Source organism: Cyprinus carpio, chromosome B3 (genome assembly GCF_018340385.1).
Source record: "Cyprinus carpio isolate SPL01 chromosome B3, ASM1834038v1, whole genome shotgun sequence".
NCBI lineage: Eukaryota > Metazoa > Chordata > Actinopteri > Cypriniformes > Cyprinidae > Cyprinus > Cyprinus carpio.
In genome coordinates this window covers 36,385,071-36,402,826 of record NC_056599.1, presented here as the reverse complement: position 1 = coordinate 36,402,826, position 17,756 = coordinate 36,385,071, and the positions used below count along the sequence as shown (strand labels likewise).

Sequence of the window (17,756 nt, the reverse complement as noted above, 5' to 3'; positions counted from 1 at the left end):
TATAATTCTGTTAAGATTCTAAAGTAATTGAATCAGCCCGACGTAGTGTGGTAGCAGAGTTGTATTAAACCTATTGTTTCTAAAGTAACTGAAACAGAGTTGTAAGTTTCTAATGAGTTAGTTGTTGTGATAATTCTGATGAAATTCTAAAGTAACCGAATCGACCCGACGCAGTGTGGTCACAGAATTATTTCACTGTGTGTTACAGTGTATTGATTCCGATACACAATGACTCTGTGAAGTTTAAAGCCTGAAGCAGTGTGATTTTGCCCAACATACTGTGGCTAAGTAAACTGTTTTAAAAATATAACATAAAACCCAAAGTTGTGTGGTTTTGTCCGACGTACTGTGACAGTGTTACATTTTTAACAGTTTAGTGTAGTGACATTAAAGGCCTGAAGGAGTACGACCGTGTCCGGAGAAGAGAAAAATTTGGTTTAGAAGCCAGATGTAGTGTGGCTGTTTTATTCATTTGCATCCAAAGCACAGGAGCTGTGAATAATTAGACTAACAGGTATCTTAAAGTAACTAGATAATATTCAGTCAGTGAAGGAAAAGAAGCCTACTGAATTGCTGAACACAGTTCTATAAGATTGTGAAAATGGAAGAGTTGATAGTTAAATACATTGCTAAGCATGGCTCAGTAGGAATGTTTGATGGATTAGAGAAGGCATATGACCTCTACGAGTGGGCTATGTTTCAATTCAGAAATGGTCCCAAAATGCCAAAAAAAAGAGGGAAAAGTTGCTAATGCACTTCAAGCTCTTTTTACCTCATACAAGATAACTAAGCAAAGATTAGAAGAAATGAAAACAGAAAACAAGTTGCTAAATTCTCAAGTCAGCAGCTGTAATATCATTAAGAAATTGTGAGGCTGAAGAGATCATTTTGAAGGAACAGATAGTGAAATTGAGAAAAGGTAGTCCGAAACAGAGAGGGAAACATTTAGATTTGTATGAGGGGACAGCTAGACCGTTGGTACATGCCCAATCCAATTCTGAATATGACGAAAATAACTGCAAGGAAGCCTTAGTCAATGACATGATAATTCTTCAGATGATTCTGTGAGGTTCCCAATAGCACCAGTGTGAACAAGACAGACTGGAAATGAGAGAGTTCTTGATCAAAGAAATAAAAATGGACAAGTTATACAACTGTCTTATATATACTTTCAAAGTCTTGTTACAGCAGTGGGTACTTTTGATCCTGATAACATGGATTCTGTAGAGATTTTGTCAAAACTAGAGAAGGTAGTGGATGTTTATAGTGTGTCAGATGAAGGTGTTTGTAGACTTCTTATGATCTGCATTCCTTGCTCATAAACTAGTGCTCTCTAACCGGATGTTCGTGACAAAAGAGCAGACAAAGGTGCAAGGAGAGATTCTCTACTTAAACTTGCTGGGACTAATTTGGTTAACTTGAGAAAGATAACTGAGGCGACAATGCAAATTGGAGAGCATCCTCTAGCATTTGCATCCAGGTTGTGGGAAATGTTCAGCTGTTACAGTGGTTTGCCAAATGCAACTAAACAAAACCTCATGTTTAAGTCTGCATTAATTGCATTATGTAGTTCACGCATGCGAGAAGCCATTGCTATGCATGTAGAATGCATTTCCAAAATGACATAGCATTTCAATGCAAGAAGTCAAATGAAAGCTTCAGAATCTAGACATCCAGTTGCTGCCTTTGGCAGGAGAGAATGTTCTAGATTATCTAATGGTTTCCATCAGAGAACAAAGAGATTAGAAAGAGTAAATTCAGAAGGTGTTACTCTCTGTTATGAATGTGGAAAAGCTGGTCACATTGCTAAACATTGTCAAGACAATGAGAGAATGAGAAGCTTTGTGTGTCATGCATGCCCATACCAAAAAGTAGTATACTTCAAGTTTATTTTATTAAGTATACTTAAGTAAATTCAAGTATATTTTTTTAAGTATACTTTATGTAGCAAGTATACAAATATCAGTGTTCTATTAGTATACTTGTAAGTGTACTGTTTCAGTACTCCTTGGGACTAAACTGGCCCACTTTCTAGTATATAAAAGTATACTTTTAAGTATACTTTAAGTATAACAGTAGCAAATGTTGAGTACACCACTAATTTACTTCTATGTTTGTAGTTTGTACTGCAATTAAACTAAAAGTGAACGTATAGGTATACTGATAGTTTACTAATTAAATACTTTGTTCATTTTGAAGTATACTCTCAGTAAACTACTAGTTTAGTAGTTTTATACTGCAAGTATACTCATAAGTTTTCTTTAAGTGAACTTTACATCATACTTTAAGTATACTACTACGTCCCTGTTTAGGTTTTAATTTGTATATATTTTGTTATATGAATATCTGAACACACAAAACATCCAAAGAAAGAACAGGGTATCTGCTTGTAAACAAAAACATATTATTTAAGCTTCATGCATTCTTTAATGTGGGTAAGTTTCATAAAAAATAAAGAAATAACATTTTGAACAAAAAGCTGAAAAAAGACTATGAATTGGATTCAGAATGATAATCAAAACGTAGATGGAGTTGATCAACACCCCAAAGCTTGACTGTAATTATTACCTCTTCATCGGTTGACAATTTATTCCATAACATTACAGTTTTGATGCTGTTTCATTTGATGCTGCTGAGCACGCAGTACAACGCAAACCGACAGACAGGGGGCTCACCCTGCGACCGAAGGGAGCTGCGGCACTGCTACACCGGAAACGAGAGCCCCGTCTGATGCTGAAAAGGCAAAGAGATTTGAAACGATGGCTGGAAGGCTTTAACTGTGACCAAAGGAGCGGTGACTTACTGCATTGGGAAGGAGAGCCTCTGATTAACGAGTGAACAGCATGATTTAAAATTGCTGTAATTTTATTTTTATTTTTATAACTGATTAGGGCTACATGGGCTGCTTTTATGTGGAGTTAATTATACCTGATGTAACTTTTAAAAGTGTCTGATTACCATCGACCGAGGGCCTGTATCTGATTCTGTGAAAGGCCCCTTTGAGCTGCTGTAGTTGCTGTCCCGATGCAAACTGAGTGGCTGGAAAAATTTTCTTCGGGTAAGCCTGATTGAGCAAGGATCAGTTTTAAGTGTTTTTGGAACCAAAAACATGTGACGGGATGGTTAGAGTCGTCAACAAAGAGAGGGTCCAGTGCGGATTTAGATTAAGCGTTCCTGAATTGGACATAGGAAAAGAGAGTCTGATAAGGTTGAATTGGAGATGGGAGATTAAAAATGTATATGTTGTGGTCTTTTCTTTCTTGTTCCGTCTTACTTTGTTTAATGAAGTAAGCGATAGTTTCGCTATCAAGTATGGACATATCAGAAATTGTCGGGTGGAGTTTGGGGTTGAATTTAAAGATTTTTGCAATTTCTGAGCATCTCAGAAAACTGAAAAAAGGCAATAAAAACATGGCATCGATGGTATGAGCATTATGGATCGAATGGTACCCTGTACGGAGATTTTAGATGCATTTTGTAAGGATGTCCAGAGTTATAGGTTGTCTGGAATCTAGGTTTGATGGTCGAGAGCGGTGAATTCCTTTGATTAGAAGAGACATTTCTATAGCTTTGATGTTTTGAATGTGAAAATATTTTTGTGGGGGAAAGGGGGGGCAACCTCTTCTTCAGAATCAGAATCAGAAAGAGCTTTATTGCCAAGTATGCTTGCGCATACAAGGATTTTTTTTTAGTGACATAAGCTTCCAGTACACAGACACAACAACAACACACACAGAGAAAATAAAAAAAAAAAAAAAAAAAGATTACAAAATAATTTAAAAAAATAATTTGTATGACCAGTTGTTCTATAGATGATAATGGAATAGAATAGAGTGAGATGCAGGTATGTACCAGGATGGAGGGGTAGCAAATAAATATAAGGATATTGGACATTTTTATTGCATAAGTGGGGAACATTTAACTGTTCATGAAGAATCATGAGGTTCATTCTTTTTGATCTCGTTTCAGGTATAAGCATTGAGATGTTTGCTTGAAATGTGTACCCTCCTGGAGAAAGATGATCCGGTCATCTTAAGGACAAGAAGGCCAGCAAAACCAGTGGAGTCAGGGGACTTCCAGAAGAAAAAGGACATCAAGAAGGCCAGTGGGGCCAGTGGAGCCTGGGGACTTCCACAAGAGAAAGGTCTTCTTAAAGAACAGAGTGATCATCAGAATCAGAAATTGAGAGATCCAGAACTACAAGATCCAGAACTCCAAGCCTAAAAGATCTAGAAACCCTGAGACCCACAATGGCATGGATGAACCTGATAGAACTTCACAAACTGCAACAACAGCTAGAAGGACTTTTCCAAATTGAAATGACTGGACAATGGAAAAGAGAAACAAATAGATCAAACCAATTTCAGAGACTGTGGACAGCAGTCTTATCACGGGGATGGAAAACAAGAAATGAGAAATGCACAAAGACAGACTCTCTGCACATGACACCAGAAAGAGACAAACATATGCATACTCTAATGCAGAACATTCAATTCAATTCAAGTTTTCAATTCAAGTTTATTTGTATAGTACTTTTTACGATACAAATCATTACAAAGCAACTTTACAGAAAATTAAGTTTCTACAATATTTAGTAGTAGCTTATCAGTGGTGACTGTCAGTTTTTGTGCATACGGCAGAAATGTTCATAAAAATCTATAAAAGACGTAAACAAACACGATTAACACTATTTACAGCAATTTTGCAATCAAACTTATAGCAAAATGTGGTAGTTCTGTATGTTGTCTCTGGGTTAGCATCATCTGAGGTCCTCTGAGGGGTTGGCATCATCTCTTCTCAGTTGTTCTGGATCCGGACTGGAGCTTGTGTAAATCCCGTGGCAAAACAGAGAAACAAATAGAGACATAATTAGCGTAGCTGCTGTTCCAGCCAAGTAAAATTAATTAGTTTAACCCAAGCTAAAGAATAATAATGCGCATTTGATCAGATATAGCTGCGGTCCAAAATTATGAGATGCATTATTTGAATGCTTGGACAAAGAGGTGTGTTTTTAATCTAGATTTAAACAGAGGAAGTGTGTCTGAACCCCGAACATTATCAGGAAGGCTATTCCAGAGTTCTGGGAGCCAAATGCGAAAAAGCTCTACCTCCTTTAGTGGACTTTGCTATCCTAGATACTATCAAAAGTCCAGCGTTTTGTGACCTTAGGGAGTGTGATGGGTTGTAGCGTGATAGAAGACTAGTTAGGTACGCAGGAGCTAAACCATTAAGGGCCTTATAAGTAAGTAATAATATTTTGTAACTGATACGGAACTTAATAGGTAGCCAGTGCAGAGACTGTAAAATTGGGATAATATGATAATATTTTCTTGACCTGGTAAGGACTCTAGCCGCTGCATTTTGGACTACCTGTAGCTTATTTATTGAGGATGCAGGACAACCACCTAGCAGTGCATTACAATAGTCCAGTCTAGAGGTCATGAATTCATGAACTAGCTTTTCTGCATCAGAAACAGGTAACATGTTTCGTAGCTTGGCAATGTTTCTAAGATGGAAGAATGCTGTTTTTGTAACATGGGAAATATGATTTTTCAAAAGACAAGTTACTGTCTAATATAACACCCATTTTTTTTACAGTAGAGGAAGTAACAGTATATCCGTTTAATTGAAAATTGTAATCTACAAGATTCTGTGTAATGTTTTCTGGTCCAATAAGTAATATCTCTGTCTTATCTGAATTTAATAGGAGAAAATTATCGGTCATCCAATCTTTTACATTTTTAACACACTCTGTTAGCTTAGATAATTTAGAAATTTCACCTGGTTTCGTTGAGATATATAGTTGAGTAACATCAGCATAACAGTGGAAACTTATCCCTTATTTTCTAATGATATTACCAAGGGGCAACATGTATATTGAAAATAGCAGAGGACCTAGGTCAGATCCTACTGGACATTGTCTACTGAATGCACCCATGTGGACAAAGGATGTCCACACTGAGAGAATGGACACAATGCAAGTGACAAAATGAAAACACAAACACACACACACACACACACACACACGAAAAAATGCAAGTGAAAAAACACACACACACACACACACTGTGTTGCCTGTTGATTGATGTTTTTGCTCCTTTGGCTTTTGGCTATGTTTCTACTGTCATAATGTTTAGTACATTTAGAAAATCACTTTTGCTGTCATGGGTCTCAAGTGCTCCTCTCCCAAATGAAAAAAATATTTGTATGTCATTGTTCCAAATTTGAGAAAAGTCTCTATGATAAATTTTGCTAAATTGGATGGAGCGTGTGCATGAGGTGATGACCCATTGACGGGTAAGATATTCCTTTGGCCAGAGGGGGGCAACCTAATGCAGGGCTTCATTGCCACTGGGCACCGGCCCAGGAAGGGAGGTGTGATCTGTGTAAGGGAGTGGATGTGATGCTTCTTTTGGGCCAAGAGCATCAAAGAGGGGACTGCAAGAAATTATAGTCTGTCTCGACTCAGCTTCTACTCCACAATATGTTTGATCATGCTCATTTCCCAAAATGGCTTAATTATTATAGAGAAGAAGAAAGTCAACAGTTATGTTGTTTGTAGACCATTTGGGATGATCGTATCCTGAGCAAATGGTGACCAATTGTAGAATGGGACAGGTGTGGGACACTGAGAATCACCTCAGACAAAGGGTCAGAACTTAATTTACATACAGACTACAGCTGTTACAACAAGAGCAACTTCATTTACATGTTCACTGAATATGTATAAAAGGTTTGAACTTAGGATGTTCTGGGTTCATTCAGACTCCATGGAACCCAAGGTACTACATGTACTTTGTAACTGCTATGCTGCAATAAACATTAAGATCTATTGTCCTCATCACTTTTTCTTACAAATTCAGTATAAATTCAGTATCCAATCCTTCAAAGTATCATAAAGCTCTGAAGTGCCTCAGGGTTCAGTTATTGGCCCGCTCTTCTTCTAATCATTCATAGCTTTTCCTACCACTGCTGCATTGATTACTTGCAGCTCTATACCTGTTGTTCCAATCTAACATACACACAGTAGGGCTGTTCGGATTCCACAATTTGTGATTCCGAATTCTGGAATCGATGGGAATCGATTTCCAAGAAGCAGCACCTCCAACTTAGATTAAGGAACCTAATCTCATCATCATAGGTCGTATAATGTATATATATTGAAGCTGAAAAAATTTGTAAAAAAAATGATGATATGAAAAGTTTTGTTTTTTAGCTTTGTATAGTCATTGCACAATATTAATAAACATGTCTCTAAAAGAAATGTGGCACTTAAATGATGAAAATAACCACAAACTGTACATTAAAATAAATACATCGCCCAGCCCTACTGATAGAGCTCATGGTTTATCTGTCAATCAGATGCGCTCTCGGCCACTGATCTATGCTCGTGACGTGTTCTTTTATAATTATCATTGGCTGATAGAAATGTTTTTTAAAAAATAGTATTTTAGATGGTAATAAGATCAAGACCCTCATTGACGTCATGATCTATTCTGTCATGAACCGCTCAAAATTGTTGACAAACCAGTTCTAACCGTAATATAACCTCTGAATCGTTTATATATATATAATAATCTTTTATATCTCACAACTGTTGTAATTATGGCTTTGGTGAATTGTGCTTCTGAAACGGAAGGCTAGCCTACATCCTAAAATTCAATTGATCAGCTACCGACTCGTTTTCTTTCTGGTTTTTTTTCTTTTCTTTTTTCGTGAATTTAAATGTGTGCAGCTTTTGTTGGATGTAGCCTTCCGTTTGAGAGACTCCCATTGATAAGCTTTGTTGAACTGAAAAAGACTCTGAATGAGGAGTCGACTCCCCTTGATGGAATCGATTCCAATCTTTGGAATCGACTCTCGATTCTCAACGCCCCGGAATCGAGGAATCGATTCTTTTTGGAATCGACTCCCAGCCCTATATACAGGTGCTGGTCATATAATTAGAATATCATCAAAAAGTTGATTCATTTCACTAATTCCATTCAAAAAGTGAAACTTGTATATTATATTCATTCATTACACACAGACTGATATATTTCAAATGTTTATTTCTTTTAATTTTGATGTCTATAACTGACAACTAAGGAAAATCCCAAATTCAGTATCTCAGAAAATTAGAATATTACTTAAGACCAATAAAAAAGAAAGGAGTTTTAGAAATCTTGGCCAACTGAAAAGTATGAACATGAAAAGTATGAGCATGTACAGCACTCAATACTTAGTTGGGGCTCCTTTTGCCTGAACTACTGCAGCAATGCGACGTGGCATGGAGTTGATCAGTCTGTGGCACTGCTCAGGTGTTATGAGAGCCCAGGTTGCTCTGATAGTGGCCTTCAGCTCTTCTGCATCTTCCTCTTCACAATACCCCATAGATTTTCTATGGGGTTAAGGTCAGGCGAGTTTGCTGGCCAATTAAGAACAGGGATACCATGGTCCTTAAACCAGGTACTGGTAGCTTAGCAACTGTGTGCAGGTGCCAAGTCCTGTTGGAAAATGAAATCTGCATCTCCATTAAGTTGGTCAGCAGCAGGAAGCATGAAGTGCTCTTAAACTTCCAGGTATACGACTGCGTTGACCTTGGAGCTCAGAAAACACAGTGGACCAACACCAGCAGATGACATGGCACCCCAAACCATCACTGACTTTACACTGGACCTCAAGCAACGTGGATTGTGTGCCTCTCTTCTCTTCCTCCAGACTCTGGGACCCTGATTTCCAAAGAAAATGCAAAATTTACTTTCATCAGAGAACATAAATTTAGACCACTCAGCAGCAGTCCAGTCCTTTTTGAAGCGAGACACTTCTGATTCTGTCTGTTGTTCAAGAGTGGCATACGTCTGTCAATGTCTTGCATATGTCTGTGCGTAGTGGTTCTTGAAGCACTGACTCCAGCTGCAGTCCACTCTTTGTGAATCTCCCCCACACTTTTGAATGGGTTTTGTTTTACAATCCTCTCCAGGGTGCGGTTATCCCTATTGCTTGTACACTTTTTACTACCTTTCCCATCTTTCCCTTCCCTTCGCCTCTCTATTAATGTGCTTGGACACAGAGCTCTGTGAACAGCCAGCCTCTTTATCAATGACCTTTTGTGTCTTGCCCTCCTCGTGCAAGGTCAATGATCAGTGGTCAACTTTTGGACAACTGTCAAGTCAGCAGTCTTCCCAATGATTGTGTAGCCTACAGAACTAGACTGAGAGACCATTAAAAGGCCTTTGCGGGTGTTTTGAGTTTAATTAGCTGATTAGAGAGTGTGGCGTGAGGTGTCTTCAATATTGAACCTTTTTACAATATTCTAATTTTCTGAGATACTGAATTTGGGATTTTCCTTAGTTATAATCATCAAAATTAAAAGAAATAAACATTTTAAAAAAATATCGGTCTGTGTGTAATGAATGAATATAATATACAAGTTTCACTTTTTGAATGGAATTAGTGAAATAAATACAGTTTTCTAATTAATAATTCTAATTATATGACCAGCACCATATATATATATATATATATATATATATATATATATATATATATATATATATATATATATATATATATTAAAATTATTATTATTTATTATTTTTGTTGTTGTTGTGGCAATAAAACCTGTACATAAAATATTTTTTGAAAAATAGCAAAAATAAACAATGAATGTATGGTAAAACATTATTAGTCCAAGTATTAATGTTTTAATTAATTAAAATAATAATAATAATAAATTCCTGTGTATAGTGATTTTAAAGTTTAGCTGTCAACAGGTTGTTATAAATTAAGAACAAAGTGCTATTTTATCCAGACAACAATAGTTCTCACCAAGGAAAGAACAGAATTTTGCAACTCTAATGTGAGTGTGGTTTTTTAATGTCTCATAGTTTAAACATTTAAACATCTCATAGTATTTCAAGAGCCTGGCGAGACACAGAACAAGTTCTAACACAATAACTAGTTACTTAATGTATTTCTCAGACCAACCTCATCAAAACAACATTACTCATTGTAATGGTAACACTTTTGTTTTTTAAACTCTCAACAAAACCTCCTTTAAATCTTAAAATGTATTCACATTTCCTCTGAATCTTATCTACCTCTTATCTACAACTTCATGCTTCATGCCGACATTTAATTACTTTTAACTCTGTGGCCTGCTACAGGAAATCTTGCTTAGTCACTAGACTGGTAAAATACAAAATATGCTGCTCAATTTTAAACTAGCATGAACTAGTTCAGATTTTCAGAAGAACTCTATCAGACATGTTTACAAGACTTGAATACGTGTTTTTTATGGTAAGAGGGAAAATGTTTTCGGAATTTCCTTTTTTTTTTACACTATTCAAAAGCTATTCTCAAACGTGTTATGAATGAGAGGTTTCATCAAATCTATTCTGCTTTCTTACTGGACAGAGATTTTTTTAGATACATCTGAATGCAATCATCATAACAAATTACAAAGGGGTACAGCATTTTTAGACCAACAGGAAAAAAAAAAAAAAATCACTGCCTGCTTTGTTTTGGTAAATGGACGGGTGAATGTGAATATAGAAAATATGGAGTATGTTCTTCTTCAGAAAGTCTGTGCATCGCCATGAAATGAAGATTTGTCTCTCAGTTGATGTCTTGATATTATTATTATTTTTTTTTATATTCTTCTTCTTCTTTTTATAGAATTTTAATTTGCGTAAACAAGATTAATATGCAGGAAAATACTATGTGACTGACATTGTTGGGGAAAGTTACTTTTAAAAGTAATGCATTACAATATTGCGTTACTCCCTTAAAAGGTAACTGATTGTTTTATTAATATTTTATGGAAAGTAATTTGTTACGATACGTTTGCATTACTTTTTCTCATCTGGGCTTGGCTTACTTGTTTTTTTTTTATATATAAAAAGTTATATTTTTTGGAAAATGTTAAAGTCCTTTCACACTGAAGTGAAATGAACAAGCTTCAGACTGAAGGACATGCAAATTCATGTCTGTACAGTAGAGGGCACAGCTCAAACAAACCAGCTGTGCTCAGATTCTGGACACAGTAAAAGAAGGTTCAACATTCTTCAGAAATAATAATAAAATAAAATAATAATAATTATAATAAGTTAAACACTAATGTTATATTTAGCAGAAGTCATTTTTGCTCAGTATTGCTGAATTGCATCATTGTACAGTAGGTCCGCATCTATTTTATTTTTTCATACTTTTTCATTTTACTTAGAATATGACAAAACATTATAAAAGTATAGAAAGTTTGTATCATCCTGTACTGGCATAGGATGGTTTTACAATTAATTGTTTTAGAGATGTTAATATGTGCACAGTAAGAGGTGATTGAGTTTAAACAAATTCACAATTTCTTACAAACTTACCAACAGGATAGCATGAAAAAATGAGAAAATTACAAAATAAATTATGAAAATGTTTTATTTTTTATTTTTCATTTGTATGATTTTAAGTGCATCTTTAAACAATCAAACATGTTAATGTCTATCAATCTGATCATAACATGAAATAATCATAAACTGACATTAAACATTATAAATGAAGGTTAATCATTATTTTAATTTGATTAAACTGAATAAGCAGACCTAAACTTTACCACTGCTAGAAAATGCAATGATGTTAACAGCTTTCATTCAGATATACTCTGGACGCACTACAAATCTGAAACTGTAGTCATCAGGACAGGGGTTAGGCAGACCCATACTGCTGTTATTTGAAACCACTGCCATGCTGTTTTTGAAATCTTGGACATGAAAGACATTGTTTTCATTCTTACAGCTGAGGATCAACCTATTGCTGTAGCGAATGGTGCTAGTGTACATGTTCTGATTACCATTTGCGAGAAACCTTGCAACAGGAAAAGATGTACATGAAATACCATTGTTAGAGCATTCCTGAGCACTAAGAAACACCTGGGCTTGCCAATAGACCTTTTGTTCTCTGTAAAGAGCACTAGGGTGTGCTGGAGTGAGGAAATTTTGTATTCTGTTATTTTGGCCATAGTAGTAGTTATGGTATTGGTAATTGATGGTTGTGTCATTGATAAATTGACTCCAGTCATCTCCAGTGTAGATTCTGGGTAGATACTCACTACTCATGTTATCCATTTGATTCTTGATCTTAGAGAAAGGCAGAGCATTGAACTGAAAACCTCTGAGCAGACCAGTTAGGTACAGTTTCTCATGATTCTGATGGAAAACGCCTGAGGAAAACTGCATTTCATACAGTTTATCCACTGGGATCAAGAGGAAGCGGATGTGATTCAGGAGACTGGCCTGCTGATCTGAACTAATCTCATCACCTTTGTCTTGGATCAATGTCTCCAGACCTTCAAGAAGAAAAGCTTCATCATTCACAACCAGGTCTGAGCGCCGCAGCAGAGCGTCCATCATGTGAAAGGAGATGGTGCTCCACACTGGAGAGCTTATGAGGAACTCGCAGTTCCAGGAAAGATACTGAAGGACGTTCTCCTGCAGAACAAGGTCACCTGTGCGGACGCCGTACTCGTACATGGATACCTGTGTACGGAAGGTGTTGTCTTCAGGAAGGAGTAAAGTTAAGGCCCTGCCAACATCCTCCATAAGCTTCTTCACTCCAAAGATGAACGCCAGCTGATGCACACATTGAGCCGATGTAATGGAAACATCAATCTGACGTGTGTACAAATACCTGAGCAAAAACAGATACTGTTAATGTCTATATTTAGTTCTGACAGGAGTCATTCTCACGAAATGGTGTCATTTGTGGTTGTAACTCATGGCTACAATAACTTGTAAAATAATCAATTTAAAGGCTTGGATACACGACATAAAAAACCTTGTCTATCTGCATTCTACACTATGCACTTATACACCTCATTGTTAAGAGATGCATGACAAACTGCTAAGAGCATTGATTTCAAGTTTCACAAAACTAACCACATTACAGCTGTTTCTTTGCTATCAAAGGCTTCCATTCAGCTTGCCCAACAAACAGCAAGAAATAGAGGTTGAGTGATCAAATGGAATTCAAACGTATTTCGGGCAAACCACTGGAAGCAAACCAATATCAGCTAAAGCTCAGTTGATCCTTCACTCCACCTATTTTAAATTATATAAGGTCTTTTAAACTCATGTTCCTTTATCTGTCACACAGGTATATGCACCCTTTCCCTCTTAGCATCTTAAGAATAGAGCAATTGGATATCTGCTTAAGAAAACTGTTTTGACTGGACTGCTGATGATAGCAATTGCCTTGCTATGAAAAAAGAAATACTATGGAAGTCAATGGCTACCATTCAACTGAGAGGAATAAAAACAAAGAAGTGGTCTTTAGAAAGTTACCTGAGAAAAGCAGAGACATGAGGATGGCAAGTCTGGCTGACATCAACTGTGAGGTTTCTGGAATCATTTGTTATGTTTAGTTCTGGATAAATCATGAGGATCATACGGTGCACACAGAATGTCAGTTCTTCCTCCTCACTGGTGTCTTGTACATTAATTCTGAAATCACAACCATCTCCACTGTCAAACAGAAGCCCAAGATCATCAGACAAACCCAGGCTGTTATCCAGAAAGAACTGACGATTGCTGGTTATGTTTGTACCTGCAAAGATAAGGTGATAAAATTGATTAAAATCCCAGTGGGATTATAACCAAAAATGTTGATTTTCATAGAAACACCCTTGTTGTAATCAGTGTTGTGTAATCAGTGTTTACATGTTTTAATCAGTGTTGGGGAAAGTTGTGTTACTTGGTTACTCTTTATGGAAAGTAATGCATTACATTACTTACATTTACATTTATTTATTTAGCAGACGCTTTTATCCAAAGTGACTTACAAATGAGGACAATGGAAGCAATCAAAATCAACAAAAGATCAATGATATACAAGTGCTATAACAAGTCTCAATTAGCTTAAAGCAGTACACGTAGCAACTGGAAAACAGCAACCACATCTTCCAGAGGGAGGAGCTTGCCATAACACTTCTCCTCAGCGGGGTCAAAGGAGGTCCTCCTCAGAGCATGCCCACTCCTCTGCATCCAAAGCTGTCAATGACATGGAGTCATTGATCACAGCTTCCTTCTCCCATCTGCTGAAAGCTGCTTGCTGCAGACACAACACCACAATGGAAATTGGTCTAAGGAAATGCTCTTTGAGATTGCTGGATGGCCCCAGGGAAAGCACTGATGAGAGATGTCCTTCCTCTACCAGGGATCTTCTATGGTGAGTAGCAGGCTTCTTTCTTCTTCTTTAGAGTCCTGTGAGGAGATGATCCTGGAATAAATTCTGATAAAATGGCGCTCAGAGTCGATGTATATAGTGGTCGCCTCCACCCCTTTCAGTGGGTTGAAGATTGATTTGTTTGTGCAGCTACACAAACGTGAACAAATCAGCCTTCAGTATCAGAGTAAACAAAAGTTTCCCCATAAGCACTTACACTACAATAGAACTACTAGAACTACAGTAACCATCATCTTTACTCAGCAAACACAACACCTCTGCACTTCCCATTTCTCTCATCATGGAAAGAAGATAAATAAAAGGAAAACAAAGCAATTTGTGTTACTTATTTAAAAAAGTAGCTCAGATATTTTGTTGTAAACTTAAAAGTAACATTTTAATTTACACACAAATTATTCAGAATTTACTCATAGCATGAAAGTTCTGTGAGTGAGGCCCATCCTTTAAATATATTTCCAAATTCACAATGATTAAGCCATTTGCGACTGAAATAAATACCTGGTGAAAATTAAATAGATATTAAATAATAAAAAGCAACTTGCCTTTTATGATTTATTATAATAGGCATGTACTACTTAGTTTCACAGATTTAAAGGGGTCATAGGATGCGATTTCAAGTTTTCCTTTCTCTTTGGGCTGTTACAAGCTCTTGGTGAATAAAGAAGATCTGTGAAGTTGCAAAGACTAAAGTCTCAAACCCAAAGAGATATTCTTTATAAAAGTTTAGACTCGTCCACAGCCTCCTAAAACACCTCGTTTAAACACATCCCCACATGTCTACATCACGATGTGGGAAGATTTGCATAACGCCGCCAAAATGTTCACGCAAAGAAAGAAGGCGTAACCTTTGATTCTCACTGTTGATGCCGGTGCCATGTTGTGGAGACGCTGTTTCGTTGTGAAAGCAAAAATACTTTGTTTGGCCGTTCAAAAGAGGACACAACTAGAAATCAGTGGTTAAGTTGTGTTTACAACACTGTTGCGGAACAGTTCAACCAAAATATTCAGATGTGTGCAGCACATTTTATGGAGGACTGTTTCTTGATCCTGGGAGAGTAGACTACAATGCCGGCGCTTCTGACTCACAGTCTGTAAGTACGTTTACATATTTAAAGGATTTGCCACCGATGATTCAAACACGCGTTTTGAGCAGTGTAGACAGTTGCACTTGTTGTTTGTCATTTTTCCGATCAAAAATGCAGACATGTTTTTATGTTTATGTGGCGCGATGCAACGCAATGTGTAAAAACACAGTATAAGTCATTATAATCCATAATTATGTCCCCACTGGATGCAACAAATGCCTTGTTTGTAATGTGTTTTATTTTTTTTTCTTCTCTGCGCCAGTTTTCTGACCGGGACACCCATCACAGTACAGCAAGGGGCGTAACATTTCTATCACATGCTTGAGGCATTCGGCCAATCACAATGCACTGGATAGCTGGCCAATCAGAGCACACCTCACATTTCAGACTGATGAGCTTTGTAAAAAATGACATGTTTCAGAAAGGCAGGGCATACAGGAGAGACAATAATGTACAGTATGTAGAAAATTGTTTTTTGTTTTTTTAACCTTAAACCCGTAAACACATTTCATTACACCAAATACACAAAATAATGTTCTTTTTAGCAACATAAATCATATGACCCCTTTTAAATGTTGAAAACTGGTTGGAAATCAAATGTATAACAGCGACACCTAGCGGCGGATAGATGTTGTGTAGCCTAGTGGGTGACATCTGGGACCATTTTAGTTTCTGCACTTTGCCACACAGATACGGAGAGCAACACTCATTAATTTTTCAATTTAACGGACAATCAATACGCTTTTTTAAATGACACTGAACATTTGCCTATGCTTGCTTTCATAGAAGAAATGTCATAGTAATAAAACATCTGAAGAAAAATAAGACAATATTAATAAAAGAAAAAAAAAATGAATAGAATTAGGTAATAGAGAATTACAGGGCCTAAATCTATTCCCACAAGCAAGCATTGCAATTTCAGCATGATCCAGTAGATGTCTTACCAGTCTCACAGACCACTCCTGCATCCTCTTTATGTGAGCAGTCAGTAACACCCCAACCTTTGAAGCTGCAATCTGACAATGAGCTCTCAGAGCCTTTACAGTTCATGTCATCCAGCCAGATTGGACCAGAGCCTAAAAAGTACACGGGTCAAAAATAAGACTGTTGTTATCACAGCACGTTTAAATATAACATTTAAACATTTAAATTATCTTGTGTTTATACCTTCTCCATATTGTCCTCCAGGCGTAACTGATATCGCTCCAGGAAAACCCAGCTGACGACACACCACTTGTGCTTCAGCCAGTTCCCATCCATCATCACAAACTGTACCCCACTGTCCATCATGGTAGACCTCCACACGACCAGATGAAGGCAGATCCCCTACCAGTCGCACTCTGCTCTCACGTTTAGGCTTTGACTCGCCATCTGTTGCAAACAATAAGCTTGTTTATTTAAAGGGTTCATGAACATTAAAAAGAAAGTCCATGTCTAACAATCTGCGAAACAATGAAGGCTACATTTAAGATAAACAGCTTTGCCAAGATTTAATGGCGGTAGTACATGCCAACATGTCTTGCAGAGCCACAGTCTTGCAGAATTTTGCTTCAACCTTGATAAAAACACACTTGCCTGTAGCTTTTTGGAAGCCTTTAGACCTTTATTAGCTTTTTTAGGTATGTTTGATTATGGTCGGTGCTGAAGTCTGTGGGACTGTGGCTCTCCAGGACTGGCCAATGACGGTCCTGAAGAGCCACACTGAGGTAGTAGTATAGTCTTATATTTGTAGACTCATGCATTTTTGTGTTATATTTATAAAGAAAGTGCAAATGCAAATGACATTATGTAATTTTAAAACAGTTGTAAATAGGCTACTAACCAAACAGAGTCCAACGCTGTGCTGACACATGGAAAAAGAGCAATGTCCATAAAATATACATGATCATTTTCTGACTGGAAACTCTTTAAAACAACAAAGCAGAATGAACACAATTCTTGAAGGTTTTTACTGAAGACTTACAAACCGTCTTGCTTTCATTTAAATATCTGCTGAACGAGGTCAAGCATTGTGAAATCACAAGCACTGTCCAATCACATTTAAAGTCTACCTCAAGTTTCATTTCACGAGAAAGCAAAGTCAGGAAACCTGAATAAGTGTGCATGTTCAAACAAATCTTGGCTGTTTGAGTTTGCTACAAAAACCTATCACACAAAGCAAAGAGGAGGTTCTCAAGCCATTTCTCAGCACTGGTGTATGTACATAAAAAGTCTATGCTCAAATAACCCTGGGCCCTTATTCACAAAACATCTTAAGGCAAGTCAAGGCAAGGCAAGGCAAGTTTATTTATATAGCACATTTCGTACACAATGGTAATTCAAAGTGCGTTACATAAAAGAAAGTAAAATAATCATGAAGAAATAATAATAAATAAAAAAAAAAACAAAAAAAAAAAACAAGCAATTTTAAAACATTGAAAATGATTTAAAAATTGACTTATTTAAAATAAGTTTAAA

The 17,756-nt window shown here is 36.8% G+C and overlaps 1 protein-coding gene across 1 annotated transcript; it reads right to left on the bottom strand.

Moving 5' to 3' along the window:
• Positions 1–11,394: 11,394 nt before the first annotated feature.
• On the bottom strand, positions 11,395–17,345 carry LOC109109046 (galectin-3-binding protein A-like). The gene is made up of 5 exons (XM_042721306.1): positions 17,122–17,345; positions 16,467–16,670; positions 16,244–16,375; positions 13,314–13,575; positions 11,395–12,660 (listed from the first exon to the last, which is right to left on the bottom strand). The coding sequence occupies exons 1-5, from the start codon at positions 17,186–17,188 to the stop codon at positions 11,625–11,627; spliced, it is 1,701 nt and encodes a 566-aa protein (XP_042577240.1). The 5' UTR covers positions 17,189–17,345; the 3' UTR covers positions 11,395–11,624.
• Positions 17,346–17,756: the final 411 nt, after the last annotated feature.